At 40.1% G+C, this 21,772-nt stretch overlaps 1 protein-coding gene across 4 annotated transcripts in view; it reads right to left on the bottom strand.

Moving 5' to 3' along the window:
- Nucleotides 1–21,772, bottom strand: part of STX6 (syntaxin 6) — a 73,396-nt gene that overhangs the window by 28,635 nt on the left and 22,989 nt on the right. For all 4 annotated transcript variants that reach the window (XM_514037.8, XM_063795088.1, XM_063795104.1 and 1 more), the window contains 4 exons: nt 15,045–15,107; nt 11,667–11,792; nt 9,921–10,027; nt 6,360–6,454 (listed from right to left, as the gene is read on the bottom strand). In XM_514037.8, coding sequence (XP_514037.2) covers nt 6,360–6,454; nt 9,921–10,027; nt 11,667–11,792; nt 15,045–15,107 — 391 coding nt within the window. The remainder of the gene's footprint in view (nt 1–6,359; nt 6,455–9,920; nt 10,028–11,666; nt 11,793–15,044; nt 15,108–21,772) is intronic.

The following is a 21,772-nucleotide window of genomic DNA, read 5'->3' as shown; positions in this document are numbered from 1 at the left end:
AGAGCAGAAACCCACGAAGCAACAAACTCCATAGGAACCAGTGTTCTGGTAGGAAAACCTTAGCTTTAATTGATGAGTCGCTGAAGGCTCAGTGTGGACAAGTCTGAGATGAAAAACAAACAAACAAAAACACTCCAGGGGAGACCCAGGCGAAGGGGACCCCCACACTTCTGTGGGTTTTACCTCCAGGAGCTTGACCAGGTTCTCAGCGAATATTGGGAAAAATCCCCTCATGCTTCCAGCAGGCGGAGGGGAAAAAGAATCACTACGAAATACTCCAGAGCACTCTGTTCTAAACAAAGTCTGCCCTCAAAAGAAACTAACCAGAGTCTGACTAACCTGGGGGAAGGAAAATACCCAACTCCAGTCTTCTCTAGCCATCCAGTTCCACCTAACAGTAGAAAAACTGGGAAGCACTAGTGAAGTTCACGGGCCAGGGGCACAGGCTCACCAGAGGCTAAGACCTAATCACAGGACTAGAAAATGCCACCCCCCGGCCTCACCACTCCATCTATGGTAAAGGTCTATTTACCACAGTTCCTTTTACCCAGTATATCATGTCCACTTTTCAACAAAAAGGTATAAGGCACACTAAAAGGAAAAAGCAACAGTAGGAAGAAACTGCATATGCATCGGAACCAGAGTCAGATACAGCAGGAATGTTGGAATTATCAGAAGAGGAATTTTTAAAACTATGATTAATATGCTACAGGCTTTAATGGAAAAAGTAAACAACATGCAAGAACACATGGATAATGTAGGCAGAGACATGGAAATTCTAGAATGAAAAAAATAGAGATCAAAAAGACTACACAAATGAAGAATGCCCCTGATGGGCTCATTAGTAGGCTAAACACAGCTAAGGAAAGGATCTCTGAGCTTCACAATTTGTCAACAGAAACCTGAAAAAAGAAAAAAAGACTGAAAAAAAACCTGGCACAGAATATTCCAGAAATGTGGAACAACTATAAGACTTACCATAACATCAATCAAGATAATGTAGTATTAGGAAAATAGACAAGCAGATCAATGGAACAGATAGTCCAGAAATAGGCTGACATAAATACAGTCAACTGATCTTTCACAAAGGAGCAAGTGCAATACAACAGAGCAAAGAGAGTCTTTTCAACAAATGGTGCTGAAACAACTGGACATCCATGCCAAAAAAATGAAGTTGGAGGCAGACTTTACACCTTAACAAAAATTAACTCAAAATGTATCCACAGACCTAAATGTAAAATGCAAAATTATCAAACTCCTGGAAGAAAACACAGGAGAAAACCTAGATGACCTTGGGTATGGCAATGACTTTTTAGATGCAACACTAAAGACACTATATATACATGAAATAAATAATTGAAATTGGGATGTCATTAAAATTAAAAACTTATGCTCTGTGAAGTCACTGTCAAAAGAATGAGAAGACAAGCCACAGACTGGGGTAGAATATTTGCAAAAGATTCATCTGATAAAGGACTGTTGTCCAGAATGTATTATACAAAGAATTTTTAAAACTCACCAGTATGAAAACTAACAGCTTGATTTTAAAAATGGGCAAAAGACCTGAACAGACACCTCATCAAAAAAGAGATGGGGCTGGGCAAGGTGGCTCACACCTGTAATCTCAGCACTTTGAGAAGCCATGGCAGGCAGATCACTTGAGGCTAGGAGTTCAAGACCAGCCTGGCCAACATGGTGAAACCCTGTCTCTACTAAAAATACAAAAATTAGCTGGGCGTGGTGGCGCAGGCCTGTAATCCCAGCTACTTGAGAGGCTGAAGTACAAGAATCACTTGAGCCTGGAAGGCAAAAGTTGCAGTGAGCTGAGATCGCACCTCTGCACTCTAGCATAGGTGACAGAGTCAGACTCTGTCTCAAAAAAAAAAAAAAAACCATGAAAGAGCTGCCAGGGAAGCATACGAAAAGATGTTCAACATTAGATGTCACTGGGGAAAGGCAAATTAAAACAAGAAACAATACACATCTATTAGAATGGTCAAAACCCCAAACAGTGACAACACCACATGCTAGCAAGGATGTGGAGCAATATTAACTCCTAGTGGGAATTCAAACTGGTACAGCCACTTTGGAAGACAGGTTGGCAGTTTCTTACAAAACCCAAACATACTCTTACCATAACCATTCAGCAACCACATACCTTGTTACTTATCCAAATGAACTTAAAAACTTATGTCCATATAAAAACCTGCACTTTTTTTTTTTTTTTTTTTTTGAGACAGAGTCTCCCTCTGTCACCCAGGCTAGAGTGCAGTGGTGTGATCTCGGCTCACTGCAACCTCTGCCTCCTGGGTTCAAGCGATTCTCCTGCCTCAGCCTCCCAAGTAGCTGGGGTTATAGGCGCACGCCACCACGCCTGGCTAATTTGCACATGGGTGTTTATAACAGCTTTATTCATCATTGCCAAAACTTGGAAGCAACCAAGACGTCCTTCAGTAGGTAAATGGATAAATTGTGGTACATCCAGACAATAGAATATTATTCAGTGTTAAAACAGAAATAAGCTATCAAGCCATGAAAAAGCACAGTGGAAACTTAGATGCACATTGCTAAGTGAGAGAAGCCAATCTGAAAAGGATCTGTGATATATGATTCCAACCATATGCAAGCTGGAAAAGCAAAACTATGGAGACAGTCAAAGGATCAGTAGATCGGGGGTTGGGGGAAGGGAGGGATAAACAGGTGGAACACAGGATTTTTTAGGGCAGTGAAACAGCTCTGTGTGATGCTACGATGATGGATACATGTCATTTATACATTTGTTCAAACCCAGAGAATGTACAATACCAAGAGTGAATCCTAAGGTAAACAATGGTCTTTGCGGATGATTAATGATGTGTTAGCGTAGGCTGATTGTAACAAACGTACCACCGTGATGCTTGATGTCAATAGTCAGGGAAGTTATGCATGGGGGAAGGGGGCTATATGGGAACTCTCTGTACTTCCTGCTCAATTTTGCTAGGAACCTAAAACTGTTCTAAAAATAGTTTATTAATTTTTTAAAAAGATTAAAATGCTTACAATAATTTAAAACCACTTTGCTAAAATGATTAGTTGCGATTCTTTCAGGACAAAAACGGAGAAAGTATTCCTTCTCCAACCCCGCCCTCAACCTCACACACTCCTATGTTTACCCTCTTCCCTCAGGCATCTCGCTATTCTCAGCACCAGATTTCCAACACTGAACCAGATTTCCATTTTTTGGCTTTCCATCAGCCTCTACTCATGCCTCCTACCACCCTCCAATCACCTTCTCTTCCACAACTGTATTAAGTAGGAATTTTCACCAAGGAGAAGCATATACCACACAAGCCAGCACAACCCGAGGATGTTCTTTTAAAGCCGTTTTCCTCTGAAGTGGCTAAGCTGCCTCTATGAAGCATGAACTAGGTAACCCCAGGGAGCTGTTACCCCAGCAGACTTCTCAGCACTTCCCGCAGAGGCTTCATGCATAGAAGGAACGGGTACTAACCACAGGGGCTTTTGTGACCTCAAGTGGAAAGTTTTAAGCAGCATTGCAAGCTCAGGACCTGCCTCAAAAAGTCAGAGGGGAACAAAAGAACTCCAATGGTAGTTTTTTCTCTCTCTCAAAATATTTTTCTCCCCTAAAGGGAAAAGATGAATGGAATGTTGGAAAGTAAGAGGGAAAAAAATCTCAGTATCTACTTAAAATAAAATACTTCTGTGGGTAGGAGAATACAATTAGTGTCTCTCTTGGGTCATTCAAAAAAGTAAATGTGGAGTCTTGGTTGGTTTCTCCCCATGAAGCAGACAGCCACGGGGAGCGGAGATGGTCCGCCTGTGTGCCTGTAACTACTTAATCACACTTCGCTGTGCCTCCATAGGCTTCCTTTATGTACAGGTTTGATTACTAAAGCAGTGAACTTCTGCAAAAATTATGGAGGAGAGCAGAGACGAATACAAATTGCTTGTTTGTCAAATTGAAGCAGAAAGCACCAAGCAGGAAGAGGTCCTTAGGGAGTATTTCTTTGGGTAGCAAGCAAAGATTAAAATGAAAACACAAGCAACCTGTCAAAAGTGAAGCACCGTTCAGGATAAATGCTCTGTTTCCTGGCTCTTTTTCCTATACAAATATAACCAAAGTTATTACATTGCTTCCCCAATTTTTCTTTTGGGAAAAAGTAGAATAAAGCATAAGCAAACTTCAGTGCTATTTATACACACTGGGTCGCTTCTCACAATGCAAGTACTTTTCTAAATTATTCATACCCAGAATGCTGGGAAACAAAGACAGTGCATCTTTGTTCACTTGCTCTTCCCCAAACAGAACTGGTGCTGAAGTAGCTACTTGACTTTGCGACTACTACATACATGAGTGACAGGCCTGGAGTTTAAACTGGTTATACAATTCTTCATTAAAACACCTTTTGTTTTGTTTTGTTTTGTTTTGTTTTGTTTTTAAGTAGAGGGGAGAAGGCAGAAGAGAGAACAGAGGGAATCAGAAAAGACTTTGCAAACCTTTCTCTAAATGTGTGACAGATGAACTAAGCTGGTGCCTGCTTCCCATATATGCACAGTTTCAGGCAATGAAGAGCCCGCTAGAAACAAAGATACTTGTCCCTAAAGAGAAAGAAGAAAATGACTCTAGATAGGAGCTTCTCTTTGTTTTGGATGTAACAGTTCCATTGCGCCTTGGGGCCATTACAATTTTTGTTGCCTTACAATTTCTTAAAAACATTTACTAAGTACCAATAAATAAATGGTAAACGCAGTTAAGCACTTCTACTTTACGGGTATTTCATTTAATCCTCACAATTACCTGGAGAGGTAGGACTCAACATATTTTTACAGATAAGAAACTGAGCCCCAGAGAACTATTACGTAACCTATGAGTTAAACTTCTGAAAAGTAAACCTGCATATGTATTTAAATATTGCTCAAAAAGCTAACCTATTAGACCTTATAACATGTACCTGACAGTAGGAAACCAACAGAAGAAAAGGTGTCAAGAAACAGGGCATGTTCTAACACAAGGGAGGTGCTCTACAGTCAGGGAACATTCAGATTACCTCAAGGAGCATCTCAGTTTCTCCTTCCACCAAGCAACCCCCACCAGATAAAGAAGAGATACTGGATTTTTTAAAATTTAAAATATATTATTTCCCATGTAAAGAGTCACTGGAACATATCTTATACAGTAACTATTATGAAAATTGTTTATTCATCCTCATCCTGGTGCAAATTTGCTGAAATATTTCAGTATTGATTCAAACATAACAATTTAAAATAGATCCACACATGCCATCTTATTCTGAAGTAGTAGGTATTTTTCTATCAATGAAAGAATGTTCAGGAGAAACAGTAACTGGCTTAACTGTTGTTTTACATAAGTTCCCTATTTTGGCAAGGAAATCTTAAAAAACCAGTAAAATAAAGAAGGATTTTGTAACTGCAAAGAAAGTTATTCTACTGGGCTGGGCGCAGTGGCTCACGCCTGTAATCCCAGTACTTTGGGAGGCCGAGGCGGGCAGATCACGAGGTCAGGAGATCGAGACCATCCTGGCTAACACGGTGAAACTCCATCTCTACTAAAAATACAAAAAATTAGCTGGGCATGGTGGCGGGCGCCTGTAGTCCCAGCTACTCGGGAGGCTGAGGCAGGAGAATGGCGTGAACCTGGGAGGTAGAGCTTGCAGTGAGCCGAGATTACGCCACTGCACTCCAGCCTGGGCAACAGAGTGAGGCTCCATCTCAAAAAACAAACAAACAAACAAACAAACAAAACACAACGAAAGTGACTCTACTGGGAAAAAAACCAAACACGGTGGGGGATCACAAAGCCTTAACTTTTCCCAAGTTAAAGCTACAAGGAGAAGATAAAGACTGCACATACAAGTCTTCCATTCTCTGATTCCAAGGCATCACAAAAAAAAAAAAAAAAAAAAAATGTGCCATAAGAAAGGGATCAGCTAGGCACGGTGGCTCATGCCTGTAATCTCAGCATTTTGGGAAGCTGACACGGGCGGATCACCTGAGGTCAGGAGTTCGAGACTAGCCTAGCCAACATGGTGAAACCATGTCTCTACTAAAAATACAAAAATTAGCTGGGTGTGGTGGCACGCACCTGTAATCCCAGCTACTCAGGAGGTCAAGGCATGAGAATCGCTTGAACCCAGGAGGCAGTGGAGGTTGCAGTTAGCTGAGATGGCACCACTGCACTCCAGCCTGGGTGAAAGAGTGAGACTCTGTCTCAAAAAAAAGAGAAAGGGATCTGTAAAAAATAAGAAAGGGATCTGGATGGGCATAACTATGAGACAACACCCCCAAGACAGAGTTCTAGAATTAAGTACAAATGCTTAAGCTTTAAATGCCATACATACCACTGGTCATATGAGATACTTTTGCAAGTTTCTTCATCACATTGTCCAGCCGGGACTGAGTGCTCTCCAATTCGTGAGAGAAATCTTCCAACATACTAGAGAGAAGCAGACACAGAAGGTCGCTGGTAAGCACAAAGCCTTGGCAGTGCACTTGCACTGGGTTAACAGGACCAGGCCTCCATTTTAGCAAACAAAATAGGCAACACTGGGTTTCAGGACCTCACTCTGTTATCCAAAATCCTTGGGACAAGATAGGATTTTGATTTTGGAATTCTCGGGATTAAAAAAAGCCTAAATTACATATGCTTTGTATTAGTCGACACCACCAGGAGGACACCACCAGGAGGGTCTGGGGCAGTCCCCATAATCAGATACTTAATATTTCTGCAGAGAAAACTATGAGGAATCACAGTTGGAGTCAGTTCAGGTAAGGTTTTTCTGTAACATGAGCTTGCTGCAAATTTAAAGAAAAAAAAAACAACGAGATTTCTTTAGAGTTTCCTAGATTTCAGAACTGCAAGACTATAGACCTGTCTATACAATAACACAAACTCAGTGGCAGTGAGTGCAATGTGGTAGAAACAATGCTATCTGAGGCAGACAACCAGGCTTTGCCACTTGTTTACATTGCTACCTTCGACAACATACTCTATAACTCTTTGGGACTTTCCTCACCTGTAAAATAGGGCAATCCTATCAGCTCAACTTCCCTCACAGGGCTCTTGTGAGAACCAGGTAATAAACAAAAGCACTTTATGTCAATATGAGTTAAGGAATGTACTTTAATAAAATAACCTCCTATAAGGCACTACGTGCTTTATTATAAACCCAGAAGGCCTCAGGACTAACATCCCTGATGGGGTATGTGACAGTGTGTCTGTGCATGCACACGCGCATTTCCCCATCTGTCCTCACAGAGAAACCAGTATTTCCCACTAGGAAAACTGACTCCAGCAGGCTTACACTATTTGCTGTCCAATGTGCAGCTGGGAAAGAAAATCCCAAAATACTATTTCAGCAGTGCCTATTTCATAAGTCACTAAATATTCCAGACTTTTCAACTTTTGATTAGTAAATGATTATTCTGAGGCTAGAATATAATATGCCAATTAGTACTAACAGTCTTACTAAAAAGGCTGTATTAACTCTGACAGCATCAATGGCAGTTAGAAACTCCTGGTCTTGATCTGTGCCCACAATAGACACCTGACAGCCTTGCAGGATTCAGGGCAACCAACTCTTCATTAAATCAACTGTTACATACATGTTGACAACTAAAACAAGTCTTTGTCCCTTACCTAAATTTTCAAATTAAAAAATATTTAGCTCATTTTAGATCCTGGCAGCATCTTGGCGCTGCAGCTGGCAGGCCTATCCAGGCAGGGCCAAATTCTGAAAAGCAAGAGCTACCTTTCTGCGCTAGGTATGACTTTTCATACTGAAGACAAAACAGGCACATCATCAGGCACATCATCCGACCTTCAGTCCATGGACACTCACCAACCAAGTTGCTAGCCCAAATCTATCTCAGTACCATCCAACAAAAATATGAGTCACATATGCCATTTTACATTTTCTAGTAGCCATGTTTGTAAAAATTTCAAAAGAAACAGGTGAAATTAATTCTGTTGTATTTAGTTTAATATAGCCAAAATACTATAATTTCAACATGTAATATAAAAATTATTAATAAGCTATTTTATATTTTTCTATATGAAGTCTTCAAAATCCAGTAAGCATTTTACCTCTGGAGCACATCTCAATTCAGACTGGCCACATAACACTTACTCAACAGCCACATGTGGCTAGTAGCTATTATACTGGATGGCACAGGTCTAAGTCCAAATCCCATGCTTTTTCCCATTTATCTGTTATTTCTATTTTTTTAGAGACAGGGTCTCCTCTGTCACCCAGGTTGGAGTACAGTGGTGCCATCATAGCTCACTGCAGCCTCAAACACCTGGGCTCAAACAATCCTCCCACCTCAGCCTCCTTCCCTAGTACTTGGGACTACAGGTGTGAACCACCATGCCCAGCGGTTTCATGCCCTTAAAAACAAACCCCTTTACTATTGTTCTAGTGAGCTGTGGAGAGGGAGTGGAGGTAGGGGTGTGTCAATGCACCATCTTTAACTGGAAGTCCCTCTGACTCTATTACCCACTGCCCAGCCAGGCTGCCTCATCAACAGAGAAGCTCAGGCCATTAGTCCTTTCCCCTCCTCAAACTGAACTTTAGGGTCAGGACCCATTTTAGATAGACATGAAACAGATTCTGGCTACTCCAGCTTCCTACCTGGTCTCCCTACCTGACTCCACTGCAGCACATCATCTAAATCACACCTGATCACGCCATCACTCCTCACCTCACCTCCACTGGTCTCTCATCATGCTGAGAATAAGTAGTCGTACCTCCTTACCATGCTGACAAGGCCTTCCCTGGTTTGTTCTCTGCCTCCAGACACATGGAACCTCTCTGCTCCATGCACGTGTGCACCTCTCCATCTTCACAGGTGCATTTTCTTCCTCCTGGTCTACACACCCCACACCACCTGCCTCCACACCAACTCTCATCTCACCTAGCTAGCATCCACACATCCTTCAGATTTCAGTTAAACCCCTCTTCCTCAGGGACCTTGGGCTAAGTCAGGGCTCTCCAGGCAGCATGCACTGGCCCCATCGCAGGGGCCCTCCCACTTCACTGCCATCACCTAATGACCCCTCACCACTTACCCAATATCCGTTCTACCCTGCAAGTGGCAAACTCTTTGGCAGAGATGGGTTGTCTTGTCTGCTCTGTTCCCTTCTATATCCCTTGGCTTCCAGAAGGCCCGGTGTAGAACAGGGGCCCACTAAGAATTCATAATGAATCAATGTGTCATGATAAACGTAATATCGAGACAGGAAAGTTTCTGAAATATCCTGGTGGACTGTTTTTTTATTTTTCTCTTTCAAAAGATTTACAAAATGACGTGGCAGCATTTAAGAATGCAGTTTTTGCCATCGAACTTCTGGGTGCAAAAGGGATTGTTCATAAGGAAAAACAAACTGAGGTTATGTTTTGTTTTTATTTATTTTTCTGAGAGGAAAGAGTTTTTGTTAACTGGCGTTAAATTTGTAAGTTTTTTTAAAAAAAAAACAAAGGTACAATAATTTAAGATTCAAAGCAAAACGTGTCTGTTCAATATAGCGGGAGAGTCATGGGATGATAAAGTCAGCTCATGTCCTATCCTCTCTGGAACAAAAATTCCCACAGGTTACAGAGGCTTCTCTGTTTCATATTCCCATTCATAACTATACTTCGAGTATCTGCTCAGAGAAATCTGTGTCTGTTTTTGGAGGTGTTTAAAAATAATAACAACTTCACCTAAAGCCTGTAGTAAAATTTACGAAGTAGAATTGCTTCTTTTGGGGAGGCTAATCTGTAAAACAGAATAAAAATGCAGCTATGAATAAAATAGCTTTTGATTTTACCAGCCATGTAGCTGCCAGGCTTTTTAGGGGTGTCATAGGATGGCTCTGCCCCTCAATTTCACTGCAGCGAGAGGGGTGTCTCAATACTCACACTGCCTGTTCCTCCAGCTCCCCTCCGATGCGCTGGGACATGTTCTTCAGCACCCCGATGCTGCCAGAGACCAGCTCCAACTGCTCATCCTGCTGTTCCACGATCAACTGGTGCCAGAGAAATGGGAAATAAGCAATTAAAATCCATCTTACCTGGTTCCAAGCCCAGCACTCTAGCAGCTGCTAGTTTCTTTGCCAACTTGGGACAATTCACATTCAGAAGCAAAGCCCAGAAATCAAAGGACCAGACCGTTGCCTCTGAGAACACACTGCTCAAAAGGCTGGATTGTCAAGCTACTGATATCTCCTGCTGATCCAACTTGTGAACAGTCAGCGGGGCTTGAAACCACCAAGAGAGATTTACTCTGGTTGGCTGACGTCCAATAATGGAGCAGACAATGGCTGAAAGCACACGTGCAGATGACCACTGAGACATGGGGATGTTTGGGAGGAAGAAGCCCATTGCCAAGATCAAGGTCTCAATCCACAACAGACTGCCACAGCTTAAATACAAGAGAGTCTGGCAAATCTCTGGATGTGGGGAAACTATGCAGTCTTTCCTCTCTCTTCAAGGACAAACGAAAGGATGCCCTGTGGCAATAAGTTACCTCAAGGACAACTACTGACTGACAAATATTTACTTTTAGTTGTGTTGCATTCTTCTCACTTTCTATAGAAAAAAAATTTCCTGGGTTTAATAGCAATTTAAGTAGACAACTGGTTAAGCAGACATACTAACGTAAAGAACAAAAGAACACATAAACTACATGTATACATAAAACACAATATTTAAGAATCAATAGTTTCAATGGGTACATGCTCCTCAAATCCCCAGACACATTATCATTAGCTTGCTTTTATTAATACAGCTACATATCAAAGGCATCAACAGACATAATCAATTTCATTTTCCTCCTACCCCTTAACCTACACAAAAGCAGTCAACTTTACATATAACAAAACCAACCAATAGGCCGGGCGCGGTGGCTCATGCCTGTAATCCTAGTACTTTGGGAGGCCGAGTCAGGTGGATTGCCTGAGCTCAAGAGTTAGAGACCAGCCTGGGAAACAAGGTGAAACCCCGTCTCTACTAAAATACAAAAAAAAAATTAGCTGGGCGTGGTGGCGTGCACCTGTAGTCCCAGCTACTCAGGAGGCTGAGGCAGGAGAACTGCTTGAACTCGGGAGGCGGAGGTTGCCGTGAGCCGAGATGGTGCCACTGCACTCCAGCCTGGGTGACAGAGCGAGACTCCGTCTAAAAAAAAAAAAAAAAAAAGAAACCAACCAATAATTTTCGAAGAAAAAAAAAATGAGAGATCTTTCTGAAAGTGTCTTTGCTGAGATGGACAAAGGTCTGTTTTTTCTAAGAGAACTAACTGAGCTTGGTTCTTTATTTTTTTAGAGAAAGGGTCTTGCTCTGTCACCCAGGCTAGAATGCAATGGCATGATCGAAGCTCAGTGTAGCCTTGAACTCCTGGGCTCAAGGATCCTCCAGCCTCAGCCTCCTCAGTAGCTAGGACTAAAGGTGTGAGCCACCACGCCTGGCTGAGCTTGGTTCTCTTGAAGCAGTGACGCTGTGAAGATTTTGAAACCCTTTACATATGCAATTATTAAACACAATCAACACAGGACAAGCTCTGGCTTACCCTCCTTGTCACTAAGCCACAAGACCCCATGGCTGGCAAAGGAACTAAGGGGGTGTCTTGTTTCCCACTGGCCCGTCCTAAGTCTGGGGTCCTTGGGGTACCTGCTGCTGTGCCTGCTGCTCCTCAATGAAATGAGAATTGGCTCTCTGGAGCTCTCGGTCCAGACGCCCATATTTATCTGTTGTTCCAGTGCTCCAGTTCTGGCTGCCACTGTCTCCCAGCAGTGCCTGTGTGAGAAGAACAACCGGAGGAGTCAGGAGAAACAAACAATTACTATCTCTGAACAAGTGATGCATCAAGAGTAATATAAAGAGTTTTCACATTTCTTGTCTATTTTCCCCTGGGCAAGGCTTTTATGTAGTGGTGTAGGTTGGTGCCTGGGTGGTACTATTTAAGGAATTCCAGGAAGGGCCCTCTATGTCTTTAAGCTCTCCCAATAGGCCTCACAATGGGCTTTGTCCCCTTAAAGTGCAAATAAATGCCTGCTAAATCAACAAACACCCATCTATATACTGTGTTATAATTGAAAAGCATTCAATCTCTTGTAAAAGAGCTCTTCCTGGTACCTGTGGAACTTCAGCAACCCATAGGTTCCAGTCAACCTGATTCCGAAGATCTAGAGTACTTTTTTGAGAAAAGTGTGACCCAGGGGAAGTTGTGGGTTTTTTTGGTGGGGGGAAAGGGAGAGTTCCCTGGAATGACAAGAAGGTAAGCCATAGCCCTTCACACACAAAGGCACAAGAACCATCAATGTCTGTTAAGTTTAACCCATGAATAGAATCCAGGGTCCTTCAGGCTTTCCAGATGACAACTGGGGGTTACTTTACAGGCAGGTACGACCACAAGGAATGCCTGACCCTGGCAACCTAGGCAAGGGCTGCCCTAAAGTCAGAGTTCTCCACCAGGGCTCCCAGACACAAGGGTCGGGTTTCCCAAGTATGAATTCAAGGAAGTTTGCAGCCATAAATGGGTATGTCTTCCTCACACGAAGAAGACAGGCAGGAATGTGAGAGTTCCATCTCGGCAGTTGGTTCTGACCAGATCCCCACAAGCCCTCCTGACTGGTCAAAGTAACTGCTCACACCAGCCCCGCAGCAAGAGCCAGAAGACGCTAGCAACTAAGACTCTTTTTCCTCGTAGAGTTGCCAAATTTTCCTATCGGGTAATTAAAAAAAAATCTCAGGCACTATTAAAAGCCTGCCTGGTTACTTGGTTCTGTCTGAAAACCCTTCCAACAGCCCCATGACCTTCCTCCATACTGACACTGACCTCTTCTCAGACTGCGAGGGGTGAACTCCATCAAATGGCCAGACTTCAGGGGCTAGGATCAGGGAAGCTCAGTTATTAGAAGCTTTTCTTACAAGAGCTTCCAGAGGCCCAGAGCTTCAGTCCAGCTGGATGGTGACTGTCTCTGGTGTAAAGCAGATCCAAGGCTTTTTGTGGGTGGCTCTGCCCTGACCTGGTCTTAGGGCTATCAAGACTGAAAAGATCCTGCTCATTATGATCCACACGCTAAGGACCTCTATGGAAGACATGAGGAAATAGTGACAATTTTTTTAGGTCAGAAAAAGGCTATAATGCATCACTGGCCTAAGGACAGAGAACTGGGACACCACCAGGGCCTTGTGTGCTCCTGAGGTCACAGGGCTATTTTTCCTACGTTTTCCATGGTGTACACTTAGGTAGAGCTAAGTATAGGGCAAATCATCCACGTTTTATTGTAAAATAGCTTAAAGTTCATCAATCTGATCCCAAAGGTTTGTGATAATAGGATAGAGATTGAGAGAGGGCCCAAGGACTGGAAGATGCACCTGTGTGTGGGTGCCAGAGCAGGGGTGCTGGTGAGGCAAGGAGCAGCACAGAGCCTGGCACCTGGCACAACGTGGCAAGGCCCATGCCTGCTGGAGTGCTTAGAGAGCCCTGATCCTGCTATTCCTTGAAAATTTGCAACTTGACATTTCACTCATAGCCTAAAACAAAATTCCAAGCCATAACCAGATAGGCAATATATAAATACATATATGTATATATACTTTATATAAATATATATTTAAATTTATATATTTATATATATTTATAAATAAATATAAATTTTATTTACATTAGCCCAACTATACTATCTAGAGAATAAAACATTCAAATTAAGAGTAACAGCATAGGTGTTACTGACCTCACTGTCACAACTACTTCAGGTACTTCCACTTCCTATAAGCTCAAGTGCAAATGAGAAGAGAACTCCAAAACTAGCCAACTTGAGGGCATTCACTAGCTTCTTTCAAGAGAGGGAGCCAGATGGAATGGACCAGCTAGTGGCTTTTCCTAGCTATATTGCTCAAAAAGAAAGCAAAGGAGGCAAATAAGATTAAAAAGCCAAAAACAAAACAATGACTTGAAAAATGGAATGCAAGAAAAGGAAACAGGAAAATTAAGTTAGGTGATATTTATAGAACCTTGCCCCTTCTTCAAGCTTCCATAATATTTGTTTTCAAAATTAAGTGTCTTGACAAATACCCACAGGTATGAAGTACTGATTGCTAGTTAGTATAAATAGTGAAATTTCTCAAGAGCCTACTAAATGGACAATTCATAACTTTCTGGAATCTTAATAAAATGAGACTAAGATAAGTCATTTAAAGCAAATAGTATCATTTTTCATGAAGTCTTTTTTACTTCTAAGGAAAATGGATATCCACAGAATTTAAAAAACTACTTCTGTCAAAAAAATTACCTAACAGTTTAGCAACAGGCAAAAACATTCTATCCCAACAAAAAAAGTCTAAATCAAATCTCAATCTAAATGAAAGTCCAAATTCTAGATGATCATTCTACATTTTTTAAAAGGACTGTATTTTAACAATTAGAAAGGAGCTTCTATCAATATGCCAAAGTATGTAATTCTTTTAAAACTACTTAAAACAAAGAGAAACTTAATTTAACACACAAGTTTAAGGTTCCTCTAATGTCTTTACATCAAATGTCAATCCTTAGATGTCTAATGTGTTCCATGGGTAGGCAATGTAGTAACTGCTAGAGAGCTCAAAACAAACAAGCAAACAAGAAACAAAAAACCATGACACACATCTCTCCTCACTGTCAAAGGGCCTGGAGCCCAGCAGAGAGAAAGACAGTAATTATAGCCCTTCAAAGAGCCTGGCACACAAAATGTGTTCAATAGGTACAGAATAAACACATTAAAAAAGTAAAAGTACTCTGTGATAAGTGCTACAGTAAGGGTAGGCAAAAGGTGCTATGGAGCCCAGAGGAGAAGACCAAAGGGTAAGAGGAGGGGAGGGAAATGTTGACAGGGTGCTGGGACAGGCTGCCTGGACTGTCACAAAACCTCCCATGGTCACACCAGGGCCTGCAAGCAGAAGTCTTCCTCTTGATTACATGATCCATGGATGGTCAGCATTTTTAAATTCCAAATATCTAACTGTATGCTTTCTCTCATTGATAATTATATTCTGATGTTTTCTCACCTGTCTATTTTTTCTTTCAGCTAATGCCTGCACAGATGAAGTTGACATCTGATCTTTCATGTCCTAATGAGAAAGAAGATACGAAAACAAATGAAAAATATCCTTAAACAAAATCACAGTTAACATTTCATACATTAGCAAAACACACAATTTATTATAACTTTTTAAAAAGAAGACCGCATTTCTTGGCTTTATTTTCAGTCTCAAAAATAAAGAAAATAAAATAAAAAGAAAGATGGTCCCTTAAAAAGAAGTAACCTGGATACTAATTTGAATAGGAGGAAAGAGAAAGGGAATTAACATTTACCAGGTACCTACCACAGGTCAGAAACAGTGCTAAACACATACACACATTATCACTGAATTTTCACAAGGACCCTGTGAAGCTGGTACTATTTCCATTTTAAGGTTGAGGAGACCTAGGTCCAAAAAGACGATGATACTTTCTCAAAGTCTCATCACTAATAAAGAACATCCCTGGGGTACAAACACAAAAGCACGTGTTCAAGGTCTTGCATCTTTTTTACAATATATGTAAAAAAACATGTGCTTTTAGTATAAAGTACATTTACCATTAAACACCAAAGAATACTTCCAAATAGTGGTACAACAGGTCACTTATTTTATTTCTGAGTTGGATTCATGAAAGGTATAGACTATTCCTAACATCAGAGTGAATTTCCAGAGTGGTGTCAAAAATAATTTTGTATGGAATGAAAAGTGAATAGATCCATTACTTTATCTGAAGCAAAACACTTTATTAAATATGAGTCATTCTGCTTATTTAGCTACAATCCAATCTACTATAGAATGATTTGAACTGAATGCATGACTGCAACAACAGTTTTTAAAAGGTCGTCAAAATATAATTTATGCAAACATCAAAGTGTAAGACTTTTAGAAACTTCTTTAAAGACCCATGACAAGTAAACAGATGAGACAGTGCCACCGCTTTTACAATCCCAGAACTGTGGTAAATGTGAGTGAGAACCATCTGATTCAACTTTCAAACCACTCATCTATCCATTTAGCAAACACTCACTGATGTCTACTATGTGGCCAGGCATACAGCAGTGAATGATACTAGCTAGGCCCCTGCCCACATGGAGTTCACATCATGATGACGTGCCTGAGTCAGTCACGTGAGTGTTGTTAAAGATGCAGTTCCCCTGGATGTCACTATGCTCAGTGAAATAAGCCAGGCACAGAAAGACAAATACTGCATGTTCTCACTCATAAGTGGATGAGATTTCACTCACGGTGGATTTCATGAAGACAAAGAATAGATAGGTGGTTACCTGAGGCCAGAAGAGTGCAGGGGGAAAGGAGGATGAAGACAGGTTGATTAATGGGTAAAAAATACAGTTAGAAGAAATAAGACCTAGTGCTCAATAGATCAGTAGGGTGACTATAGTTCAACAATAATCTATCGTATATTTCAAAATAGCAAGAAGAGAATAATTCAAATGTTTGCAGCATAAATGTTTAAAATGATGGATATTCCAATTACCTTCATTTGATCATTACGCATTATATACATGTATCAAAATATCACATGTACCCTAAAAATATGCACAACCATTATGTATCAAGAAATTAAAAAAAAATTTTTTTTTTTTTTGAGACAGTCTCACTTTGTCACCAGGCTGGAATGCAGTGACGTAATCTCGGCTCACTGCAACCTCCGCCTCCTGGGTTCAAGTGATTCTCCTGCCTCAGCCTCCTGAATAGCTGGGACTACAGGCACGCACCACCACACCCAGCTCATTTTCCTATTTTTAGTAGAGACAGGGTTTCAGTATGTTGGCCAGGATGGTCTCGATCTCTTGATCTTGTGATCTGCCCATCTCGGCCGCCCAAAGTGCTGGGATTACAGGCATGAGCCACCACGCCTGGCCTAAAAATATTTTTTAAATGTAGTTCCCTAGGCCCCTGTGAGACCTACGAAGTCAGACTCTTGACGGCACATTTTTAACAAGCCCCCTCCCCATCCCCATTCCTTGTCTTACAATGGAAATCTAGAAGCCTTCAAGAGAAACTGATCACTATGCTAGTATCTCCTGGACTGCAGGATTCGTTTTCTGATTATCAATTAGAGTTTAAGATGACATTCTGATAGTCAATCCAACAGCCCGATTTATTTAATATTATTAAAAACTATGCAGAGCAACATTCACTAGGGGGATAATACATGCTTTTAAAAATATACTCAGCTGGGCACTGTGGCTTGTGCCTATAGTCCCAGCACTTTGGGAAGCCAAGGCAGTCGGAACGCTTGAGGCCAGGAGTTGCAGACCAGCCTGGGCAACATAGCAAAACCCCATCTCTACAAAATTAATAAAATAAAAATATAGTCAGTGCATTTTATAATAGTGTTTTTTTAAAACAACACATTACTTGCATAATAAAAATATCAACATGCAAGTATGGGAAAGTGACATGTTAGCCTTTGAACATTACATGTACAACATACTTTTGCTGTTAGAAGTCAGTGCAGTGGGGGGTAGAGACATTGGCTAAAAAGCAGCACATGCACGCTTCTGGGGGTGCTGGTAACACCCTGCAATGCTTCTGGGTGTTGTTGACATGGCTGTGTTCAGTTTATAAATTTATTAAGCTATATGTTTAGGTTAATTACACTTTTCTGTACCGTTATATTTTAGTAAATATATGTATTTTTAATACTACTGGTCCCAAACAATGGCTGGATGGTAAATTAGAACAGCACTTTGAAAATAAATTTGTCATTCTATACCATGAGTCTCAAAATATTCACTGCCTTGACCCAGTAATTCCACTAACAGGAATTTATTTTAAGGAAATAACATAAAATAGATACAAAAAAAGACATGCAGAGATGTGTACTGCAGTATTATTTATAATACGAAAAAAAGTAGAAATAAGCAGCAAGCCCAAATAAGGGAACAGCAACACAATCCACACAATGCAGTATTATATACTAGGCATTATGTACTAGGCATTGTGCTTATGAAGAGAGTTCAGTGAACAGACAATTCACAAAAACCCCACAAATGATCAAACATGAATAGATGCAATAACCCACTGGTAATCAAAGAAGTGTAGCTAAGAGACATTTTCTCCAATTAGACCAAGAAAGATGAAAAAGATTGATAATACTTAGTGAAGGTATATTCTGATACTCTATCAGAAATATGACTGATAAGGTCTTTTTGTAGGATACTTTGAAAACAATTTTTTTTTTTTTTTGAGACAGGATTTCACTCTGATGCCCAGGCATCATCAGTACGGTGGTGCCATCACAGCTCACTGCAGCCTCAACCTCTCAGGCTCAAACAATCCTCCCACCTCAGCCTCCCAAGTAGCTGGGACTACAGGCACGTGCCACCATGCCTATTTATTTTTTAAATTTTTGGTAGAGATGAGGTCTCACTATGTTGCCCAAGCTGGTCTTGAACTCCTGAATTCAACTGATCTTCCTGCTTTGGCCTCCCAAAGTCCTAGGATTACAGGCATGAGCCATCATGACTGGCAATGAATATTTAAAATGTGTATTCTCATTGAATTTTTTACGAAACAATTATGTAAGTTATGCTCACAAAGATGGTCACTGAAGCATGGTTTGCAATTTCCACTAATAAACAATAACCAAAATATCTACTGGTAGGTCAATGATTAAATAAATCGTAACAGAGCCACATTAAAGGAGAGGGAAACAGCATGATCTTTCATGTCAAAGACCTAGGTTTAAGACTTAGTTATGCTTTTTAATAGCTTCACTAAGTTTCTATTTCTTCTGTACATTTAGAATAATATCTTTTAGAATCATTGTAGGGATTCATAGAGGTAACACATGAAGCCTGATTAACAGTAGCCAACAATATAGTAAGCACTAAATAAACATTATCAGCAAATAAACGTATGCAACTATTAAAAAGGATAGTCTGCTCCTGGGTAATACAGGACCCACTAGCTACTGAGCACTTAAAATGTGGTCAGTGCAACCGAGGAACTGAATTTTACTTTAATTAATTGATACTCAGTTATCAGAAAACTTTGAAGTATGTCTGGAAAAAATTGGGTTTGTGACTCTACTTTTTCAATTGTAAGTTCTGTAAACTCTAAATACAGATCAAGTATTTCCAATGAAAATTTCACATCTGAATTGAGATATGCTTGAGTGTAAAATACATGCCAGATTTATTACAAAAACAGTTAAAAAATTTAAATCTCTCATTAATATCTCTTATATTGACTACATGTTTAAATGATCATGTTTTGGATATATCAGGTTAAATAAAATATATTAAGCTCACCTATTTTTACTCTTTTAATGTGGCAACTAGAAAATTAAAAATGACCAAGAGGTTCCCATTTTATTACTACTGAACAGCACTTCTCTAGATTTATCTGCGTCATTGTAAGACTATGTCCACAATGTAATTTTTCATAGAAAAAAAGTTACAGATTATCATGCCACTGCTTTTTAAAAGTTTGCATATTTCAATGTCCATAAAATGGCTGTGAAAAATAAAATTGTTGACACTAATTATTTCTAGGGAGTGAAATTAGAGAACGAAGAAGCATTTTCTCTTTTCTTCAAAGTTTTTTCATCAGAATTATTTGCATTTTATAAATACCAAGTACAGATTATTTTTAACCTAAGAAAATAAAATGCTATGATTGCATAACAGTATGATCACAACTATGTAAAAATACAACTGCCCTGCATTGGGAGGAAAATTATGAAGAAAACGCAAAGTCTTGTGCTATGTATTATTCTGAGTTTAGATTCCTTTTTCTACTTTTACTTCTTGAAAATTTTCTCTAATTTTCTTTGAGCTTGCATTATCATAATTAAATGTGTATTTTAAAGTTGCAGTTTTTAAAGTTTTATGCTTAATAAAAACCATGTGGGGTTATGTGTGTGCCTGCATGGGTGTTAGCCCTGATGAGGCAGATTCCTCCAATAGCCCTGTGGGTAGGCATCCTGTATGTGACCACCACCACCGCGGGTAAGGATCTAAGGATCTATGGCTTTCACTTCTTTTTTTTTTTTTTTTTTTTTTTTTTTTTTTTTGAGGAGTCTCACTCTGTCTCACAGGCTGGAGTGCAGTGGCACAATCTCAGTTCACTGCAACCTCTGTCTCCGGCTCAAACAATTCTCCCACCTCTGTCTCCCAAGTAGCTGGGACTATAGGCAGCTGCCACCACACCCAGCTAATTTTTGTATTTTTAGTAGAGACAGAGTTTCACCATGTTGGCCAGGGTGGTCTCAAACTCCTGCCCTCAAGTGATCTGCCTGCCTCAGCCTCCCAAAGTGCTGGGATTACAGGCATGAGCCACCACACCCCGCCAGCTTTCACTTCTAAGATGGCACTTTATCCGTGTAGGTCAAAAGTTAGCAGATACCACACAACACCTTCATATTGGAATTCGGGATCTTAAACTATGTTACTAAATAGTTTTAAACATTTTATAACAATCTATCATGCCAAAAACATAATTACTCATCTTCTTTCTAACACATGACGTTTAGAACCAGCAGTCAAGCAACAAGTCCCAATAAAATATGGTTCATCTGCCAAAGGAACAACAAATGTCCTGGTTATTTATGCTTCTGTTCCCATTTCACACAGTCTTCCAAACTGAATGAATGAGACATCATAAACCCCAGTGCTTCCCACTCATAACTCTTACATTTCAAGGTCATCTGTGCTCACACTGGATACTTCACCCTTTTTGATTAACCAAAGCCATTTCCATCTTGACTTACAATTGACTGTAAACAATTCTTACATTGGAGCAGGTTCAGTTTTTTTCATGGAGAGGGTAATAGTTCTAACTTTTAAAGTCAGAGAATGTTAGTGAGGATTATTTCATAGATAAAACTGAGATCCAGGGAGGTTGAATGACTTACCGTGGTTAAGATTTATAAAGGTCACAGCTTAGCCTAGAACTCAGGTTCCCTTACCCCTTATATTCACCGTTATTCTGCCATATACTGCAAAACCTCTTGATCCTAAAGTAAAACCAAAGTCACTTCTAGGATATATTTCTAAAACACAAAAATTTCACATGTGGAATCTTTGATGTATAGGTGACTCCACAAGAGTAAAAATGATTACCTCAAAAATATGAAAGCTATTTACACAAAAATGTGAATATTTTGGTTCTTCACTAAAAACTGCCAGCAAAACTGAATTTGTACTGACTTAAAAGATGCTTGGAAAAACATACACAAAACTCTAAACAAGGAAAGCTTACTAAAGGCATAACCAATGGACATTAATCAAGAAGAAACAGGCGATTTACTTCTTCAGGTTGAAGCAAAAAAAGAAAAAAAAAAAAAACACAAAATGCATAGAGTATCACTGACTCCCCTGCCTACAAAAGAGAAAGCATAAGTAGAATACACTGTTTGAAAGATAAAGTCAATCAAAATTTTGGAGCAATATTAAATGAAAGCCTACTAGTAATAGTAACAGAAGAACTAACATAAATTTGTACAAATTCCTAATTTGAACTTCATTTCGTCTCATTTTCCAAATCTGCTAACCCTCTGCTCCCTCTCTATCGAGCTCTTCCACCCAGAGCCCAGAAATCTCTACATACAAACACTGTTTAGCTAAATGTGGTAATGTGGAATTATACAAGGTGTATTTTACTTTTAATCGAGTTAGCACCATTGCTATTTCCTTCTCTTCTATAGGACTTTCAACTAGAATTTATTACAATCAGATCAGCAA

The sequence above is a fragment of the Pan troglodytes genome, chromosome 1, assembly GCF_028858775.2.
Source record: "Pan troglodytes isolate AG18354 chromosome 1, NHGRI_mPanTro3-v2.0_pri, whole genome shotgun sequence".
Taxonomy (NCBI): domain Eukaryota; kingdom Metazoa; phylum Chordata; class Mammalia; order Primates; family Hominidae; genus Pan; species Pan troglodytes.
This window is presented reverse-complemented; position numbering and strand designations above follow the sequence as displayed.